This window comes from Parasteatoda tepidariorum, chromosome 7 (genome assembly GCF_043381705.1).
Source record: "Parasteatoda tepidariorum isolate YZ-2023 chromosome 7, CAS_Ptep_4.0, whole genome shotgun sequence".
Classification (NCBI taxonomy): Eukaryota; Metazoa; Arthropoda; class Arachnida; order Araneae; family Theridiidae; genus Parasteatoda; species Parasteatoda tepidariorum.
In genome coordinates this window covers 5,195,211-5,217,843 of record NC_092210.1, presented here as the reverse complement: position 1 = coordinate 5,217,843, position 22,633 = coordinate 5,195,211, and the positions used below count along the sequence as shown (strand labels likewise).

General features: G+C 29.5%; 1 protein-coding gene across 5 annotated transcripts in view; it reads left to right on the top strand.

Annotated features, from left to right (window-relative positions):
• The window catches only part of LOC107449707 (amyloid beta A4 precursor protein-binding family B member 1-interacting protein), a 65,504-nt gene extending 44,986 nt beyond the window's left edge, over positions 1-20,518 (top strand). For 3 of the 5 annotated variants that reach the window (XM_043039782.2, XM_043039784.2, XM_043039785.2), the window contains exons 3-12: positions 1,485-1,966; positions 4,746-4,814; positions 8,511-8,588; positions 9,860-10,019; positions 11,590-11,711; positions 12,575-12,649; positions 13,076-13,213; positions 15,019-15,129; positions 16,061-16,162; positions 17,680-20,518. In XM_043039782.2, the coding sequence (XP_042895716.1) occupies positions 1,485-1,966; positions 4,746-4,814; positions 8,511-8,588; positions 9,860-10,019; positions 11,590-11,711; positions 12,575-12,649; positions 13,076-13,213; positions 15,019-15,129; positions 16,061-16,162; positions 17,680-19,479 (3,137 nt within the window). In that variant the 3' untranslated portion in view covers positions 19,480-20,518. The remainder of the gene's footprint in view (positions 1-1,484; positions 1,967-4,745; positions 4,815-8,510; positions 8,589-9,859; positions 10,020-11,589; positions 11,712-12,574; positions 12,650-13,075; positions 13,214-15,018; positions 15,130-16,060; positions 16,163-17,679) is intronic. The other 2 variants (XM_043039783.2, XM_071183010.1) reach the window with 1 other exon arrangement.
• The last annotated feature ends 2,115 nt before the right edge of the window (positions 20,519-22,633 follow it).

The following is a 22,633-nucleotide window of genomic DNA, read 5'->3' as shown; positions in this document are numbered from 1 at the left end:
CTGGCCAATTAAAGAAAAAAATGAGCAAGAAGAATAAAATAATGAATAAATAAATGAACAGCATAAATCAACTAGTGGTATTCGTTCATCGAACTCCATCAAAGATAAAATTCTGGAAGGGGAGTAATGTGGCGTAATTACCATTACAAAAATTAAATGCCAGTTCAATACTATATAAGACACGTTATCTTGATTCAATCTTGAGGTACCTTTTGATAGATAAAGATTGACATAGTCCATAATCATATCCCCTTATTTGAGGGGTAGATAATTATCGACTATGTCAACCTTTTTCTATCAAAAGGTACCTCAAGATTGAATCAAGTTAACGTGTCTTATATACTATTGAATTGGTATTTAATTTTTGTAATGGTAATTACGCCACAAGTGCAGTCTGGATGGAGAGCGCAAAAAAAAAAAAAAAAAAAAAAAAAAAAAAAAAACAACAACTTATTATTTATAAATTAAAAGACATTGAAAGATACATTTTAATACAATCTGTAAAATTTTTATACCTATCTATGTATAATGCACGTGGAAATTCTTTCTTATCAATTTATTATTTCTAACAAAATATTCCCAAACTCAAAAATGACTTACATTTTAAAGACTTTAAACAGGTCATAAAATTTCAATTCTGAAGAAACTAAGGTACTAGCCAAACTAAAATGTTCACTCACCACTATTTTTACGTAAAATATGATAAATTTTTAAAATTTTAAAAGATGAGGTTTAAAGAACATGAGGCCAAAAAAAGCCATAAAAAATGTAGAAACTGAAAATTATGGAATAGCACAAAATATTATAAATTGGAGATGATTTGGGAAACTCTCTGAACATTCATAACAGTCAAATTGCTCCAATATCTGAGTCATTGTTAGTGAAGCGAGCATAAATTCGAATTCTGCCAACTTTGTGCGAACTTCTGCCAACAATTTTTTTCGTAAATAAATAGTTGTTGTTGTTGTTAATTTACGTCGCACTAGATAAATAAATTAATTGTCACGTAAATAAATAAATTGATCAATTTATATTTATTCATAAAATTAATTAATAAAATATTATGTGAATAAAAATTAATGTCTGGCAATTTTTTAAATAAAATATTATAAATTTAAGAATTGTTTAAGTTTACTTAATGCGTAACACATTAAAAGTGATACATTACTAAGTTGTGTTATTTAAAATATGTCAATTGAAATTATTAAAAATGTGAGTGATTTTGCTTCCATTATTCATCTGAAATGAATATTCCGTGTTGAGCAGTATAGGCTAAATACCAAATAACAGGGCCCTATTTGCACAAATTCACAAAAGCATGACCCTGGTTAAAAGAATGTGACTAAACACTTATTTTATATTCACAAATTATGAATAGTTTTTTCACAATTTTACAAAAGCAGGACCTTTCACAAAATGTCTGGACAGACCCCTGAATCTATTACGCTATTTTTAGTAATGATAATTTCATTGTTTGCTTGCAGATAGTCAAGATATTGAATTGGATGCCATTTTAGGGGAGCTTTGTGCCTTAGAAAGTCAGCTGGATCCAGATCTTTCGCACAGGGGCCATGCACGGAGTGTCAGCACTGTCATCCAAAATAACATCACTGGAGAAAACATTCGGTATTCAACTTCTGGGATTTCTCTTTGCCCGGAAGTCCCTCCTTCCACCCAAATGGGACCCAAACGCTTTTTTACACACCGGAGATCTAGCTCTGGAGGTGGCAGTAGATCAAAATTCGAAGTGAGTGGAGATATGGACTGTGATGATCAAATAAAAAATCACAAAATGGAATTAGGACTGAGAACAGACAGTCCTGACAATGATTCCGCCTTCTCGGATAGTGTTTCGATGCTCTCATCTGAATCATCTGTATCATCAGGTGGAAGGACCGATACGGGAATTTCTAGTCAAGGTTCATCGAAAACTAACAGTATTGCTCTTATACCATCCCCTACGCAAGTAAGTTGTTTTCCTAAATTTTTGTGGTACTTTTTGGAGTTTGATGTCTTTTTCTAACTATAAAGATTTGCTTTATGCCCTTACTATTGGAACAAAAAACAAACAAACAAAAAAACAATTACTATATTACTATGCTTCTGCTTATGAACTCCTTGGCAGAATTGCGGCGACATTGTCATAGAGTGTTATCGAGTTCTTGCAGAGAGATTTTTCCTTTGGGAAGTAAAAAAATTTTGGTTTTCTTTTCTGCAGAAATTTTTGTTCTATCTTTTTTTATTTAGTTATTAGTATTGATTTCCAGATAGTTTTTAAAATCCTATATTTTTAATTTCATATTATTTATTACATCAACTTAATCTTTAAATGAATACACGCATTTAGTAACTCTTTTTCGAAGAGTCCGATTCACGTGATTTCGCCTTCCATTTTTTATCGGTAGTCACTGCTTTGGATTTCACGATTTTTTTAAATGTGACGATGATTTCGAAAATGCGAAAAGAGAAATTATTAGCATGTTTTTCCCTACAAAATGCGAGAATATCTGTCCTAATATTAGAATAGGAAAAAATATTATTAAAAAAAGTTATATTTTATTTTAACCAAATTTTTTTTGACGTTTCTGTTACTTTAAATTAGTAACATGTATATTTGTTATTTTTAAAAGTATCTCACAGAAAGATGTTAGTATTAGAGAGGCATGTGGCAGGGCTTATGCATTATAACACATCAACTCCTTTGAAAATTGTAGAAAGGATGTAAAAAACAATTATTAAGCATCTCATAGGATGTGTTATCGCCAGTGTGAAAGAAAATGATTACTAGTAACAAAACTAATTAAGGAAGTAGATAAAAGGAAAAAGTTTTGCAATTCTAGTATTTATGAGTAAATACTTACTATAATTTTGTATACTCATACATATGTTATCGTGAATGACCGAAATCAAGAGAATGTCAACTTTCACCTATGAATGTCAACAATCACATAGTTCCTTTGGTGAATGTCAAAAATATTAGTTTTATCCGATTTGATATTAATTTATTCGTTGATATTATTATATTTATTCGATATTTTAATGCTGAGGATAGATTAGGAGAAACACCAATGTTCAGAGTACTGGTTAAATACATACCGGGCAGTAGCACCTAACCTTAAAAAACATCAGTGTAAGGTATACCGGGCAGTGGCACTTAACCGGACCTAATATATATTTCTGACATTTAAGAAAGCCACTATGTGATTGTCAACATTTACCGGTGAAAATCAACAACCACCAATTTCGGTCATTCACAGTAACATATATATTAAGCAACCTCAGATTATAATGTCCATTTTCGTTTGGAGCACAAGGCTCGTTGTATCGAGCTAAGATCAAACTGTATTATAATCTCTATTCAGATTTAAATATAGTACACATAATTAAAAAAAAAATCCTGGTTACCCAGTTATCTTGCCGCTTAAAGAAATTATAGCTGATGCCCAATTAGTTTACGAGTACCACCAGCATTTCAATAGAATCAATGTGACAACCGCCTCATGCTCTCTATGTAGGGAGGGATGGTTCTATAAATGGACAGCATACCCTTATTATCTCTGTTAAAGGATGTTATCACTGGTGCATAGTTGTTAACTCTACTGGATTTTGCCTGTTTCTCCTGATCTACTGGTTTAATAAAATTTCTCCTGGTTTTTGTACATTTTGAAAATTCTTTAAAATTGAGTAAATTTCCTAAAAAAATCCTTATTAAAAAAATGTACTCACTTTTATTGCTCATTTGAATGTTTAAATAAGTATTATGAATTCATAATGAATTATAGTCAGTTTAAAGCAGGGTTGGGTTTTTGACGTCAAAAAGTGGTTTTTGACATGACAGGGGTATAATACTGGTTTAAACCGTCAAAAACCCGTCAAAAATGTCAAAAACTGAAGTNGAATTCATAATGAATTTTAGTCAGTTTAAAGCTTTGTTTTTATTTGTTCTAAAATTTACTTAGAACTTCCTTTGTAAATTAATTAAATATTTAATAAATTAAATTATAATTAATTAATCTATGTTCAATGAATTAAATGTCTATTACTATTTAAAACAGTGAGAAATCACAAAAGGATAATATTGTAGACCATTTATAGTTCATTAGCGTAATAAAGTTATTGTAGTTTAATGACTTTAAAAATCTCTTAAAATTCTCTGTGTGCAGAATATTTGGTATATTATGCAACAGTTATTATCAAATTAATATTATCTCGCAAAATCTACTGGATTTTTCTTATCCATGTTGGCAGCTATGCTGGAAATACTTCTCCTTTTGGTATGACTAATGATTTGCCCATGCAGAGTGTGGGATATATTTTTTTTCCTTTTTTCGATGACATTTATATTTGTATGCATGTAAGTAAACCTAGGCATTTACAGATAGGTGAGAAATATTTTATTTAGTATCTAATACATTTCATAATTCTTAACATAAAAAAGCATAACTAAATTTTAATTCAAATTAGTCTATCATAAAAACACAACTCTACTGTACCATGTTTTATTATCAACTGAATCTTTCTGAAAACTGCACTATTTTCAGATAATTCCGTATTTGCATGCTTGCATTAAATAAGAACATAAAAATTGATGCTCAGTTTAATGAACTTCGTTTTCTGACAATATTTATATTTGTTAATTGTTTGCATATTTTAAACAATATTATGCTTTGCTTTTTTATATTCACATTACTGAAAAATTCATGTGCCTCATAATAAAACCATTTATGTTTTCTTTTTATCTTTAGCTTTTGGATAACATTTCAAGACGCCTTCAAGCCTTAAAAGTGGAAGTAGAGAAAGAGAATTCACCACCTGTAAGTTTTTTCAAATTTGATAAAATTTTTGTGATTGATTTTCTATCAAAACAAATTTGTATTTATTCACTGTATCTGTTCACTATAACTATTTACAGTGCTTATACTGTTGTGATTCTATTTATGCTTAGAATTTGCTTCCAAGATTTAACCTACTTTGGAATAGAAGCTAGAATTTTTATTTATTTCTGAAATCTAGTTTGTATGTTAAATTAACAAAATAAGACAAAAACTTCCTTTCAAATATTGAATTTAAATGCAACGCTTCGAAAGATCTTTTGATTTTCCACAGAATTTTTGATAATTTTAATTTTTTTTTTATCAGGTTTTAAAATTTTTTATCAGGTTTTTTTCATAATTTTACTTCCATTATAAATAACTTATTTCTTATCTTCAATAATGCATACTGGATTGGTTCTTTTCTCCTCTGTGTTTCGCTGTTTTAAAAATTGTTTTGAAGCTAATTAAATTTGCATGCATGTATATATTTAAAATATTGCAGTTTTTCAATTAATTAAACGCAGTATTGGTTTCATAAAATCTTTCTTAGCTATTTAGTTATATAGCTTTCTTAAAAGTGTGATGTGCGATCTGTCTGTAAAAGGAGCTAAAAGAAAGAGAAAAAAAAATACTCTGGCACAATAAAAATAAAATAAGCATGTATTGTGTAATTATTCTTCAAGGAGAACCATAAATGTGTGTGACCTGAATGAACTAGAAGGTTAGAATAGAAAAAAACTACATTTATGTGGCTTGACCCTTTAGTAATAATATAAGTGTTTTCCTCCATATTCTAACCAACCTATACCTATAAGAATTATAACCTATTCTAATCATTTATGCGTTTATTTTTATTTTTGCTTATACAATTGACTCCTAATTATCTAATAGTCTGTATTGNGTCATGTCAAAAACCAGTGTTTGACGGCAAAAACCCCACACTGGTTAGAATAGAAAAAAACTACATTTATGTGGCTTGACCCTTCAGTAATAATATAAGTGTTTTCCTCCATATTCTAACCAACCTATACCTATAAGAATTATAACCTATTCTAATCATTTATGCGTTTATTTTTATTTTTGCTTATACAATTGACTCCTAATTATCTAATAGTCTGTATTGCGCTCAATATGTTCTTCAAAATATTTCCTAGAAAATTCTAGCTTTTATGCATTTAATTTTTATTAATGCTTATGTACAATTTCATGTTAATTGTATATAACTCTTAATTATGTATTTGTCTGCTTCTCTCTCAAAATATTTGCAAGAATCCAAAATTTCATGTTATTAATGTTTATTAATGCTTATGCTATTATAGTAGCAAATTATTTGTGATTGGATTATGTGTATAATCTGAATCCAAGATAAACTCTTATTTGTAATACAGGGTTGCTATTTGACAGGGAGAATAGGGAAAACCTGGAAAATGCTAGGAAATTTTAAAATAACAGGGAAATGCATCGAATTTTGAGTTTTTCTTTACTAACTGGGAAACTACAGGGAATTTTGTTTTTTATTTTCGTCTTTTATAAAATTGTGACCACTCAAAACGCAATCTATGGGAGGGATATTTAAAGATGATATTTTAGCTACACTAAACTATTTAATTTACTATAGCATTATTTATTTTAAATATGTTAAGGCTGTACTTTTTCTCTCTCAGTTTCTCTAGTAATTAAATTTAGTATAGTTAACACAATATAACTTGCACAAAAGCACAGTGATAGTGTGTTAATATATTATGTACATTAACACACTTATCACTGGTCTATATATACTATAGGGTCAGTACAGGGAATTTTTTTTCCAGATTAGAGTGGCAACCCTGTAAATAGTTTAGTAAAATATATTTGAAAGGTGTTTCAAAAATATTGCGATGAACTTGTAGTGAAGATGTGTTTCGTCTTAAGGATTGATAATTGAATTGCAAACCATGATTGGAAACAGCAGGGGACAGAAGTAGCTACTTCAGCACAAATCTTCTGAGCTGAAAGGACACAATAGTGTGATTAATTGAAAAGCCTTTATGGGACAGGTTAAAAGCCTTTATGGTGGCGCTCCGATAGGACAGTCTCCACTGGTGGTGAACAAGAGTTATGACATCAATCTTAGCAACCGATTGAACATCCGTTAATAAATATTTTTTTACTGGATAGATTATCGGTAAAAAATATTTATTACTGTATACAGGGTATCTGCCCACCTGGAAAGTCACGAAAAATCATGGAAAGTCAATTTCGGTATTGAACAAAATTAATCATGAAATGTCATGATTTTAACTATTTTTTTAAAGAAAATCATGGAAAGTCATGGATTTAGATAGCTGAAAAATCTAATTTTTAAAGTGAAGTTTAAAAATACCCCCTCCATTTCATGGTGTTCCGAATATCTGAATTTGTAATAAAGTCTCCACTCGCTATTTTATTAAAATATAAAATGTTTTTATCATGTTCTTTAAAAGTTCTGGTATTTTTTTCAAAAAATGAAATAAAAAACATTTCTAGAGCGAATTATCTTTTAAACTTCTGTGATTTCAGAATTTTTGTTATTATTTATTTTTTATTTTATCAATTTAAAATACTATCTGAAGCAAGCCAGTCATTGGCGAATTTTTTTAATTCCGAAATGAGACCAGAAAAATCGGGAGTATTTCTTTCCTTTCGGATGAACAAGAAAAGTATTTTTAGAATATAATTCCGCAGAAAAATAATTTGCTTTTGTATTTTTTTCAGCTATTTTATTGCTTCAACTCTTTCTTTGCTCTGTTTTTTTTCAATTTAAGATCTTTAAATATGAAGATGCAGAGTATAACAGTTTTGGTTATGCCTATCATTTCAATAAATGTTATTATAATGTTTTTTTAAATGTATTGTTGTGTTTTTGTCGGAGAAAATAGTAACTTCGTTAAGTCAGGAAAAATTCTAGGAATGAGTCACGAATTTGAAAATCTACAGTGTAGCAGATATCCTGTGTATATTTTTAAAGTTAATTTTTGCATGGATTTATCTTTAGATAAACGAATATTATAATTGTGAGCAAAATTTTTTCATTTCGCCTAAAGAGTTCTCGAGATTTCGGGAGATATGCAAAAGATAAAAATTAACATTCCAAATTTTGGACCGCTCTTCTGACTAAACTATTGGAAGCATACTTCTCTGATTGCAGCTGCTCTTTTTGGGTAAAAAAAAGTATGTTTATTCAGAGAAAGTGCGATTTTGTAACTTAAAATATTGTCCGCACTAATTAATTAGCATATTTGATGCCACCCCCTTGAACTATTAAGATTGAGTCCTAGAACGAGAAAATCCAATAATTAGATCAAAAAGTATTCAGGTTGTTCTGTTTTTTATTTCGCTCACTGTGCAATTACATTACCAATCATGGGTTGCTATGCAATTCTCAATCTTTATATCTCCCCTAAAAATTTGAGATACCCTGTTTACTATTAGTATTTTGTTCATAGGAATGTAGGGTATTTCAGGATGATGAGATACTTTCTTGCAATATTTTATCCAGTAATATTTTGCCTTGCAATATCTCTGCATCTGCAGGGATATCTTTAATTCAGTGGTTGACTGAACTATAAAATCTGAACTACTAATACTTATCTATTAACTCTTTCTTCTCCTTTTTTTTCAAATATTAATGTGGTTGATGGCAGCTTTTTTGCTTCTCTTTCTTTCTACCTGTCTTAGGCGGAACAAGCTGCTCGCATTAAAGCAGAAAAGATCAGAATTGCTTTAGAAAAAATTAAAGAAGCTAGCGTGAAGAAGGTAGAACTTGTTTCTCTGATGTTCCCTAAATCTGTATAAATGTTTCTTTGCTTGCATTTTCTCTTCTATGCTTCTGTTGTGTATTTTCTGCAATTTTATTTGATTTGTAATTTTGTAGTATGTAGAAATTGTTAGCAATTATGTAGAAATTGTTGACAAACTGTCACAAAAAAACAGGTGATAAAAAAAAATTCAGCAGAAGATTTTTATAATGCAAACCTTAGGGGGACTTTACATTATATTGAATTTTGTGTTACATAGCGCATTTCATGTATCTCATCTATTAAAAATGGCATCTATAGAACAGATCAATATTAATGCTTTAAATGATTTTTAAGTACATTGCAGATTTTTTAAAACTCAAATATATGCTCTTAACTAATTGTTCTTTTGAAAAAAAAATTGAAACTGTTTTGAGCATTAAAAATAAAATCCAACAAATTTTGGTTTGCTTTAGAGATTGTTAAGTTAATGTAGTTTATGGTTATTATTGCAATTTATAGAATTGTGTTATATAAATCTTCTGTATATTATTTTGTAAAAATTATTTCTCTTTTAACTAATAAAGTTTTTTTTAATTATTTTATAAAGAGTAAGTTAAAAAGTCAAAGTATTTTATTAACTAATAAAGGAAAAAAACCTCTAAAGTCTTATATCAGACTTTATAAAGGTTTTTTATTGAATGTGCTGCAAATTAGTGATCAGTAATGTTTTCAGTTCCTTTTCATAGTCAATGTTCGAAATAGTTTGTTCCTATAGTTCTCTAAATTTCGTTTCTGCACAAAGCCAGTTTAAATCTGGGCCAAACCACCAGATTTTGCATTCTGCAATGTCCCCAGCATTTAGGCTATGGGACATGACTTCAGCTGGATTATTGTCTGAAGATATATCTTTAAAAAAATGCAACCGATTAAATGTTATATTGGTTATTTTTTGAATTAAGAATTTTCATGCATTTCAGTTTATAACACCTCTTGTTATTAGTGTCTTTTAAAACCTGAATTTAGAATTGTTATTTTGTATTTATCTGTGCGTAAAGAAAAGTAAATTAGAAATTTTACTATTAATATATGTTATTTCATATATATATATATATATATATATATATATATGTTTGATTGATTTCCGAACAAGTTATTACTTAATAATGGAGAAATTTCTCTTTTTTTAAATGTTGTACAAAAAATGCAAAACTACATTGAATTGCCAAATCTTAAAAGTTTGCTAGTAATTTTATTTAGTTTCTGAAAATGTAAATTTTTTTTTTTTAGATATTTATTAAAGCTTTCAGCGCTGACAACAGTGCTAAAAGCTTATTGGTGGATGAAAGAATGACCGTGGGTCAAGTTTGTCGTCTGTTGGCAGACAAGAATCATGTACCCATGGATCCTAGGTGGACACTTGTGGAAAATATACCAGAATTGTTTATGGGTATGAAAATTTTCTTGACTTCTTTTGTAATGAAATGTGTTTGATTTAAACTGATTGAATAATTAACATTTGAAGTTTCAATAATTTCACTAATGGGAATTTTAAATATACTGATATATTTCAAACAATATGGAAAATTTGAATTATACATTTGAGTATTTACTTTTTCGGGCAATAATTCTATGGAATTTTTGGCAGTTATTGCTATTGAATTTTTAATTGTTTTTAAGTCCGACATTTTTTATACTATATTATTTATTACAACAAATTAGTCTCGAAATGAAACACGTATTTGAGAAGTCCAATTCGCATTTACTCTCATGGCCTACCGCTGGCTGTTACGAGAATACTTTACATTATTAGTAAACTCTCCAGATTTTAACCGCATTGAGTTTCCATGGCCTCTCTGAAGGAGACTGGATTGCAGAATGAAAAATAACCAGATTTGTTCTTAGATATAGTATAAAGATTTTATAATTTTTTGGAAATTGTTGAAGGCGAATTATCAAACCTAAAAAGTGTTAGCATTTATTCCAAAATGAGTGGGATCGGTTTTGAAATACAAAAGAAAGCATATAAAATATTTATTTGAAACAAAATATGCTCATTAAATAAATAGAAGAACAACCCAAGAAACTGAAGCAGTAAGATGCTGCTCAATTAGAAACTTTATTCGCTTCAAAAATATATAAATAGGAAGTAACGGCCGGCAAGTTTCCAGCGCTCAAATTCAAGGGCCCCTTCTTTGGCCGACTGTTATTTCCTACTTTAAACTTTTTAATCGAATAAAGTTTTTAATCAAGTAAAATCTATTCATATTTCTGATCAAATATTGTTCTCTAAAATGTTGTGTTTCAATCATACTGTGGCCATTGCGGTTGTTGTGAAAATTCCTGTAACAGTTATAAAAGTTTATATAGAAATATGTTATGTATGCTTATTGTATATTCATTCTAATCATGAGGCCTTTACTTGATGTTTCTCTTTTGATTCTTTTTGGCAGTTTTATTGCTTTCTATTATTTATATTTCAGTTAAAGCCTACGATTGTGTATATGCTTAGTCTGCCATCTGTTAACAGAGGTGCTATAATGTTTTTTATGTAATTATTATCCGTACATACGATTAATCTAAATATTCGAAGAAAGGTAACACTTAAGTGTTTTTTTTTTTAAGTATTTAATAGTAGGTTCATGTGTAATTTTGTTAAAATTATATACCTATGTAGAATAGTACCAAAAACATCCTAAAATTGTTCTAATTTGAACTTTCATTAATACTAACTGCACTTGTAAAAACTTGAAAAGTTTGCACTTCAGTTTTAAAAATATAATTTAAAAGCTTGTGTTTGAACTTAAAATGTATTGTTAGACTGAATCCATTTATTTGTTTCAACCCAAAAATTATAAGTCCAAAAACTTAATTTTTTTCATAATCCTCTGACTATAAACTTCTCTTGTGCATAAACTTCTCTTGTCTTGTCTATAAACTTCTCTTAAAAGAAATTTGATTCATATAAATATTCTATGTTTTGCATTCTTTGTTTTAATATATGTCTTCTTAATTCGTAGAGAGGTTGTATGAAGATCATGAACATCTTGTTGAAAACCTATTGTTGTGGGCAAGAGACTCGCCAAATAAGTTAATGTTTTTGGAAAGAGATGAAAAATATGATTTATTTATTAATCCAGAGGTACTATCTTGATTTTTTATTTTATTTTTAAATTTATTAATTTTTCTTAAGGAGAAAATATGTTAAGGTTCATATCGTTTGCTGAATAAGCGTTGGAGTTTCACAGACAATATAAAAAAAGTATAGAAAACTATTTTCTTTACTTTTTATTTTCTCATTAAGAAAAAAATTAGTTTTTAAATAATGAATCAGTTACAGTGTTAACCAAATAATCAGGATCTCATAACAACCAAATAAGCAAACAGCATTGACTTAATTGTATTAACTTTTAACATTTAATTCAGTATTAAATATTAAAGGAGATCAAAAGTGATTGGTTTACGAGTTTTAAAAAGTTTACATTCTGTTAAATATTATCCAATGTTTAAACAAAATCTAATAAAACCTTCTGAGAAATAAAAATTTATAAGACTGAATTGATTAGAACCAAATTTTCTATATTGCTATTTAAAATTGCGTAATTGTGACAACAATATTATATCATTCAAAGATTATTCAAACATTATTAAATTAAGTAATAAAAATTATAATTGTTAAATATTTTTTGAATTTTTTTTTTTTGTTTAAATGAAACTGCCTAGCATGCATTTAATTGGTACACCGAACACTGATGTTTCTCCTAATCTATCCTCAGCAGATATTAAAATTTCGAATAAATATAATATCAACGAATGAATTAAAATCAAATCGGATATAACAAATATTTTGGACATTCACCAAAGCGACTGTGATTGTTGACATTCACCGGTGAAAGTAGACATTCTCTTGATTTCGGTCATTCATTGTAGCATATATATTTCATATTGTTTGAAAACACTACAGTTATAATTAATAATATATTCAATGTTTTTTTTTATATATAGGAATATCTTCTAATCGGAAGTTCCTCTGAAAAAGGATCTGAACTTGATGATGATGCAAAGACTTCCTTGTTAGAAGTAAGATAAATATTTACAAACCGTATATGTTATAATGTACCATATACATACCTTATATATGAACACTGTTTGGAATTTATCGATGTTTTTGCAAAAATCTGTGTGGTAAATTCTGAAACTTAGTGTTCTAAATTTTCGATTATAAGAGACATAAGGTTTGATTTTTTTTTATATGTAACTGGATAACAATACTTTTCTTTAACAATATTGTTAAAAAAAATCGTGTGGAGAAAAAAAAAGTTAAAAATGTTATTTTAAATGGCTCAGGCAGAAACGATTCCTTTTGCTCTGCTAAGATAAATATATACTTAACTTTTTATGTGTATTCTGAACAAAAATACAGTAACTTGTATTTTTTATTACTTTAAATAACTGTAAAGAATATTATTTTGTTAAAAATAATTAATATATTGCTCTTTTTTGCAGGAATTCTTTTCATCGTCTAGTGTTCCAGAGGTTGAAAGTGCTCTTTATTTAAAAAGTGATGGCAAAAAAGCTTGGAAGAAGCACTTTTTTGTATTAAGAGCTTCTGGTATTTATTATTGTCCCAAAGGAAAATCAAAAGTAAGTTTTAACTAAATGATCTAAATCAAATGTAACTATTTCCTAAGATTTTTCCCTTGTCTTTTAAAAGACTAATTTTAATGGGTGCTGGTGTAAAGCTGTTTCTTAATAACTAAACTTCAAATTAAAATTGCATGCTTGGAACAATTTTTTTTCAATTATGATGAAAAAAGAACTTTAAAAAAAAAAAAAAAANAAAATTAAAAAAAAAAAAAAAAAAAAAAGGAATAAAAATTGTTTATCAAAAATTGTTTAAAGGAAAATCGATTGGGGAATTAGTAGTGAGGAAGTATGTTTCCACTGTTATTATGAAAATAATTGTCACAGAAAAAAAATTGGAACCAGTACGAAGCTGTTCCTTAACATCTTATCCCTCACAATTTTTTCAAATTGTGTGCAAAAGAAACAACAATAAATATTGTCCTTTAAGATTGCTGCTTCTTATACAGAATTACTTTCAATGCAATTCTGCCTGGAATTTACAGAAATGAACGCAATTCTGTCTTGAAGTTATAGAAATGAATGCAACTTTGTCTTGAAGTAATAGGAATGAATGCAATTCTGTCTGGAAGTAATAGGAATGAATCCAATTTTGAATAAGAAGTAATAGAAATGAATACAACACTGTATAGAAAGTAATAGGAATGAATTTGACTAATGGATATAAATAGAGTTAGATGTAATGATTGATATCATTTCACTAAATTCGCCATTTATTATATGGTTTTTTACGCATGGTTGGGCTGTAAAATATTCTCGTGCTGATGATTTTAATGTTCCTCCTTAGGGCATCAAAAAAGATATAAAAAAGAAATTTCTAGCCTATCATAATATGGTAGGTAGCAGCTGTTAAAATATAAACTGAGAAGCAAATGTGTTAGCTTAACCCTTAAAAAGGACGCCATACCACTGAAAAAACTTTTCTTTGCAAATTTTCATTCACCTCCATTACTAATTCAAAATTTAACAAAGTGAGTTCAGACAAACCTAGAGTAAGCCATAAAGTTTCAATTGCTGAAAAAAATCTTCAAAATATCAAAATGCAAACAAATGCGAACTTCTCCATTACGTAATCCTAAGTTATCTGCTCATAATTTATTTTCATTTTGATATTTTAAAAATTTCTTTTCAGTATTCGAAATTTCATGACTTACTCTAGGTTTGTCTGAACTCACTTTTTCTAAACTTTTAATTTCAAATTAGTTTTGGAAGTGAAAGAGAATTTGCGGCGAATAGTTTCTCCCCTGCTATGGCGTTCCCTTAAGTGCATCAAGATGAATCCTTGTTACCGAAATATTACAGAGGTGATAGTAAGATAAGAAAATTTATAAACTGGTGCAAAGGATAAGTAACTAAAAGATTGTTAGTCTGTACTCTTTTCAATGGTCTACTTACATGTATTTATTAGATATATATTTCTTTTTTTAAATTAACAATAATAATGTGAATTTAAATGAAAAATTACAATATAGATATTGTGTAGCATCTTATTTACAATGAAATATGTTATTTAGTGATAATAAAAAAAAACAGACCGGGTTAGTAATAACCTTGCAAAATAAATGGAAAAACTTGTATAGTATAAATCTTAAAAAACTATTCTGATCAAAAATCGATAGCTCTCTAATGTTCCATAAATGATCTTGTGCTTCTATTTTTAATTCATCTCGTTATAAGTTTTTTTTTATTCATGCTTTTGTTTCCCAAATATTTTTTTAGATACTTATAGACTTTATAGGTGCCTGGCCAAAATTGTTATGTGACTGTTGTACATTGTTAATATATTTTATTTTATTTGCTTTTAGTTGTCTAAAGATTTGATTTGTTTAACAACATTTGAAATGAGTAATGTTTACACAAGTATTGGTTGGAAGAAAAAATACAAAGCTCCTACAGATTTTGGATTTGCTATTAAAGTAAGTTTTTTTTTTTTTACTTGTTGGTGAATCTTCTGTCATGAATACAAAACTACTGGTACTTCATAACTTGGATACATATGAAATGAAACTATTATTTTTAAGTCATCTAAATAATAGTATGCAAAAAAAATTTGTTGATCAATGAATATTTTTTTAAAAAAAAATCAAGTGATTTAAATCAAGTCAACCCTGATACTATATAGCACTAAATTATTAAATTTTTTAATATTTCAATTATCTTTATTAAGTATGGTCCCCTGTGTCAGAATTTTTTCGAGCTTTCTGCGATAATTCCCGCTAGTACTAATACCTTTCTGAAAGACATTTGTAATCGTAGCATATATATATATATATTACTAATTTCAAGTAACAGAAGTACTTCTGGTTTACAAAAATAAAAATTTAAAAAAAAAAGCCGTCATGTATGGAATAGAACAAAATATTATTTTTTAAATTATGAATAATAAATTTTTTTTAATATACATATAAAAGAATACATATTATGATATTAGCTATATTCTCATGTTCTAAGAATTATTTGTGTAGCATGGTTTTTTTAAAAAATTTTTTTATTCTCAAAGGAAAGTAAAAAAAAAATCATGAACGTTTTTTCCCTATCTGATGTCCGAAAGAGGAATTTTTTGAAAATTATTCTGCAGAAAAGGAAAAAAAAAAGTTCTATAGAAAAAAAAAAATCTTTCAAAATATTCTGCAGATAAAAAACTTTTTTGCTTCCCAAATAAAAAATCTTTCTGCAAGAACTCTATAATGCTCTGCGACAATGTCACCTTGTCGCCACGGGGGTCTGGTCCTTTTTTATTTTATAAATAATTGTAGTAGTACTAATTTTTTTAAAATTTCGTTTTAGTTTTAAAATTGTTGAAAATCACAATATGTCAATTGTTAATCCATATTTTATCTGTTACAGCATCCACAGATTCAAACGAAATCGTCCAAGTACATCAAGTACCTCTGTGCCGAAGATGAACAAACTTTAAAATTATGGGTAATGGGAATACGTATTGCTAAGGTATGTATAATTTGATTTGTGTTCTTTCAAATAACAATTGTTTTCAAGGACATGATTTGTTATGTTTAAATTTGCTGTCCTGAAACCTTAATATTCAGAGTATTTCTAAATGACTACTGATTATATATCATTAGCCTGTAACCATGGACGCTATATTTTGCTTCTATGTGATATTATTTTTCTATATTAAATAACCCAAAATAGTACATTATATATTGATTCCAGAGTTGGGCAAGAATGTAATTGATTACATTTTTCGATTACAGTAATCAATTACTTGTAATCATGATTACAACTTTGATTATAGCTGTAATCATGATTACAATACATTATGCTATCTACTGTAAAATATAATCATATATTGGTATGCAATAGTATAAATCGTATATTTAGATTAAGGGTAATAATAATTACATATAATCCAGATTGCATGTAATGGTATATTTTGATTACCAGTAATTGATTACAGGAATTGGTTATGTAATTATTACAGGAATTGGTTATGCAATCAAGATTACAATTTTAATAATGATTACTGTAATTGAAAAATGTAATCATTGTTGCCCTACTCTGATGTAATCAAAAATTATGATTACTTGTAATCGCAATTACCTGTAATCGTGATTACAAGTAATTGATTACATAGTAGTTTTCTGTAATCACAGTTGTAATCAATTACTGTACTGATTGATTCTACTAGGATTCATAAACAGAGTATAATGTTATTTTTTAAATACTTTTTTTTGCTATTTGGAAATATACAGTTGCACTCGCTTATGACGAGTCCTGATTTAACAAACAAATCTGATAGCTGTCTTGTAATGAGTGAACCATGTTTTTAGTGTGCAATGTTCGGCGATTCATAAAATTTCTACTTTTAATTCCACCTCACCAGCTTAATTAAATCCTTCGTGAATAAATGATTTAGGTTTTTTGGGCCGACTAATTTTTTCAATGTTTTTTGGGTCACAAGTCATATTTGAAGAATAATAGCACATGAGACAGTTCTAAGCAACTCATTTCTTTTGTACTGTACAGAAATTTTAAAAAAACAAGTAGGTACTATATTTTTATTTTCCTAAGTATATGAATTTGCATGATTTTCTCTCAAACCAGTTTTTTACTAACAGTTGTAACGAGCAAATATTACGGCCCCTTCACATACATTATAAGTGAGTTTGACTGTATACATAAATTAATATATAGAATTAAATGTTTTTTTTTGTGTTTATATCATTAATTTAAAGTAATCAAATTTTAAATGTTTAAAATAGGAATGTTTGCTTAATCTTCGTTAGTTTTAAGGTTTTAATTAAATTCTGTAAAAATTATCTGGGTCATAGTAAAAGTAATAATGGGAGGAAAATATTTTCCGTAATATTGCTGTTGTATAAAACTAACCATACCCAACATAATCATTACTATAACAGATTACTTTCCACTTAATTATTTTCAGACTGAAATTTGCTCGAGATTTCATGTTTTTGATGTGTTTTTTCTTTATTTTAATATTTTAGTTTGGCCCACTTCTAAAAGAGAACTATGATAACCTTATGCGTGATATAGTAGAGGAGGACTTGGAAACCCTCGCTCATGCTCGAAGTTTCTCTGTGTCATCTATGGCAAAGACATTGGCAGTGAGCTCAGATAGTTCTGGCAGCTCAGGCAGTCCAGAAAGGCAAGATATTTCCTTAGAAGATGTTGTTTTCTCTGGACCTCATGCTGCTCCTCACACACCTGAGCAGTCTGAAGCAGACATCTTGAGCAACCGCAGTTCGGAATCCACTCCTACTCCTACACCTATGGAATGGATCAGTTCTAAGGACCACATGACTAGACACGATTCTGTCAAGTCGAGTACGAGCAGTAGCAGTGGTTGCTTATCAGAACGCTCAAGTGTGAGTACGCCCACAGCCGAGCAAATGCCATTCGAACCCTCGGAGATACCAGTCGGATCTCTGAAAAGAAAACCGAGTCTTACTCCTAAAATTCCTCTTACTTATACCACAAGAAACATTGCGAAACAGTCTGAAGATAATTTCCATATGATGTTAAACCGGGAACGTCTGACCCATAGCAACAGCACTGCCAATAATGCAACACTCACAAAACCTTTAAACAAACGATTTAGTTTGCGTCGATCTCAAACAGATGATCAAATAATGGTGAATGGAATTATGAAAAGTCTTAACAGAAAATCGTCTGAAATTGCTGCTTTGAATTCTAGACTCAGTAATCAAGAAAGGCAGTGGGGCGATTTTACACTACCACCACCTCCTATGTCTGTAAGCAGCTCAATTGAGAGCCTTGATATTGCTCTTTTACCTCCACCTCCTCCAGAAGCATTTCGAGGAAGTACGACCAGCCTAGATTCTTTACCACCACCTCCCCCACCATTAGATTTATCAGAAGAATGCAGTTGGCCCAGCACTTCTAGCTTGAACTCTCTCCCTCCCCCTCCTTCACCCCAGTCCACACCTACCAGAGAGCGACTACAGAAGCAAAATAGCCCAGAATCCCCTTTGAGATCTCTTCGAAACATGCCACAAAAGACTGACAGGCGTATGTCTGAGGCAGACATCCCGCATCAACCACTGTCCTTTCTTGCCGAGTTGAAACAGGGTGTAAGCAGCCTGTCCCGTGTTTCTAGCAAACCACCTCAACGTAGTCTGCTAGGTAAAGACATTTGGAAACAAGATCACTCTGGTAATGTTACCAGTTTTGCGTGCCCCAAGAATGATCGTAGAACTAGTGTCCCCATGACCTTAGATATTATACCAGATCTTCCGAGCAATGCCATACCACCACCTCCTCCTCCGCCTATTCCACCGACGTCTACTATACCACGTGGCATGAAATTCTCTGAGCGTCCCCTTCCGCCTGTCAGAAAGGAAGAAACTAGATTGTCACAAGATGGACCTGTCCTATTCAGGAGAAATCAGACACCTGCCACACTCCCTGGTCAAAAAGCGTCACGTATCACGCCACCTCCTCGTACATTTTTAAAGGACCTTCAGAAAGTCATGGAAAAGAAGTGGAAAGTTGCTCAACAGTTATCCGTGGATTTGAGTTCTACTCCCAATGAAATTCTCGGCTTCCGCGACCATTGCTACCTGCCTCCAAACTCTCAAAGCCAAACACTGGGGCCACCTCCCCCACCACCTCCTCCCCCTCTACCACATACTTGGAGACCAAGGTCTTTGTCACAGAGCATGATGCAATGCTGCAACTCTGCAGAAGACTCTGCTACTCCAAAGAAACGGCCACCCCCACCACCACCGAAACGAAGTGAAACGACTCATTTATCTCAGCGATAAATATATTTAAGCTAATAGGGCTCAATATTTTTGGTGCTCTGGCTCTGTCTTCTTTCGGAAAGATTTTTGGTACTTGTCCTTTATACTGCTCACATTTTTCTAGTCGCCGAAACAAATAATGAACATAGTCTCTGTGCCAACTGTTGTTCACCTATATTCAATAGTTACATCTATCTTGCCATGACATAATATTCTTTGGAATAAAAAGGTTAGAAATGTTTCTGTTTGATGAAAAAAAAAATGGCTCAGAACACAATATGAAGATCTAGTATTTCTACTTGTAAATAATTTTTTCTTATTATGCTTAAAATCAAATGCAATTCTCTGAATTGTTCGCTTTGCCCATTTTATGTAAAACCATGAATTTTTGCTTCTTTTGAAGCAAAAATTAACATCTTAGAATTTGTTATTTATAAATTTACGTCCACATAGAACTGGTTCTCTATTTTTATCATTAGATAAATATTGTTTAGTCCAGTTGGAATCAGTTTTGCGACTTGAAAACAACATAGCCATTATATAGGATGAGTATCGATTTTTTGCACTTCATCATTTGAGGTTTAAAGATGATAAACAACGCTGACTTGCAAGTATTTGGCTTGTCAAGGAAAATAACGTTTTTTCTGAATATCTCAGAATTTTTGTATTGAAAATTTTTTGTAATGTTGATTTATGTAAACCTTCATACTCTCGAATAACATTCATTTTATAAGTTTTTGTACTGCAACAATTTTTCATGTTTTTCTTTTTTCCAGTCTCATATAAACTAGTGTCAGAGTCTTACATGTTTCTGTATGTGTTAACTGCTCATATCTATATGAAGTTTAAATCATGTTAGAGATATCTAGTAAAGTAAGTTTCTTCTAGCTGAAAAACTGAATGATCGATTTCAAGAAATGAAGAAGGTGCTTTGAGAGCTTTTAAGAATAGATTAAGTGCTTGGCATTAGTGTGTGTCTGAAAGGATTATTGATTAGGATGTAATGATTATTTTTTTAAATTTATTTCTGTGATTTTATTTTAAAGTGTTGTCCAAAAGTCTCCCATTCAACTCAAAAACACATATCTTACAAAACACAAGACATAATCTGCATCAAAATATATATCTGAGGCTTCTAATTTTTGAGGGGGACAAAATTGAATGTTGAAATTTTTGATTTCTGTTTTACCAAAATTTAAATCTATGACAACACATCATTTTTTTTCTGAAATAAAGAGACTTTTTCTAAATTTTGAGGGGGGCATATATTTACCCTTGCAATCGTTCATATAAAATAAAAAACACATTTGAGTTAGAGAGCAGAGGTTCGTAATTTTAGTTTCATTCTCGAGTTTCCCAAAATGGTAGTAATGCTGCAAGAGCAGTAATGCTCAATAAGTAATGTTGCAGCAATCTGGTTATTTTTTTTTTCCTCCTTTGTGAATTATGTATCAAAAAATTCTGGTATCTAATATTGCACTGTTTGTAGTTTTCAAATCTCACATTATATATTATTCAATTTTCATGTGGGAATTAAGTTTACCAAGGGTTATAAAAAGAAACAAAACATAATTACCCAGAGAGATATTTCGCAAAAGATACAGCAATATTTTATCTTTTTCTCAACTCAAGAACCACTGGAATTGTTACACTTGACATATTGTGGGATAAGTTTATGCTATCCCGTGTTCATAAAATTTTGGAGACAGCTGATCCGTACGATAGCGATGCCCGAACAAGAATTTCTTCAGGTTCAAAAGCAGATGGAAGTTCCTGGAATGATGATCCTACAAGGTCCACCCACATACGACGAATTCCACGAAAAAATTTGCTTCATAAGTTTCTTGGCCATAGAAATCTAGACTATTTCAATCAGACTACTATTTCAATCATGAGTTTTTTTTTTCAATTTTGTCCATTTGTTAGATCTTTTTTTCGGTACTTGAAATTTAAAAACGTCCTTTCCATACCTTAACTATCTGTAATTGTTAAAAAGCCTTTCAAGTTCATCCTGTTAAATAAAATATATGAAATAAAAATATTATTTTCTTTTAGAAATTATACTATCTTCTAAATTTATAAGATAAAATATTGTTTAGAGTAAGACATAGTACATTTAAGTTTAGCAGTGGATTTTCCATAAATTTTTTCTTTAATAAAGTGATGGCAAAACTTTTGCTTTTCTATTTTATTCTTAAATTTCTAAATTAAAAATGAATTTAACCACCACCGCAAATAAATTAAATATATATACATAAGTGCATGATTAAATGATAGTTGGATCCCGATAAAGTATATAAATATTTTTGCTTACACTTCAGTTTGTTTTTAGAATATCATTTCATTACCACTTGAAGAAAATCATAGTATGAGATAATAATATTAATATTTCTTCATTTTGGTATCATCAAATGCTCATCATCATAGATGGCAAGACAGCCCAATGTGGGCCAATGCCTTCCTCTGAAGATTTCTCCATAACGACTTCCGCTATAGATCATTATATCATGAAATGCTAATAAATGCATTACAAAAATGATTTGTTGTATTAAAATTCTGTAATACAGTGAGATAAAAAAAAACTCTGTCATACAATGGCTAATTTCTTGTGTTTTGATTAAGATGTATTAGTAAGAAGTTTTTGCTATTGATTCGAGAATTTTAATGGAACTTTTGGACCATTGTAATTTTTTTTTGTTATACGTAAACCAAGAAAATTTTTATTGAAATCTTTTTGGTTGACTACCAAAGTTTGTGTATTTATATTTGAAATAATACATATCAAACCCTACCAAGTCCATTATAAATAATCAAAAGAGGTTTATGAAAAATATTTAAATATAACTTGTAAATGTTCTTCTGTGAATTTTAAATGCATGAAAATCTTTTTAATAAAAAGTTTGAAGAAGTTGAAGCTTTTAAATAACTGATTTTTTTTATTCTTGGACTTGGTAAAGTTTGCATTTCTAATGTCTTCATGTCTAAAAGAGTTTGTTTTATGTATCAAATTGTGCAATTATGATTTAATTTTTCGAAAATAGTCTATTGAATTTCTAATAAATAACACTAAATAATATATTCAATTAAAAATGAATTGTTGCATTTTAAATGCTATATTTTAAAAAAAATAATAAATATTTAAAATATGTAATATAATATTGCAATTGAAAAAAAA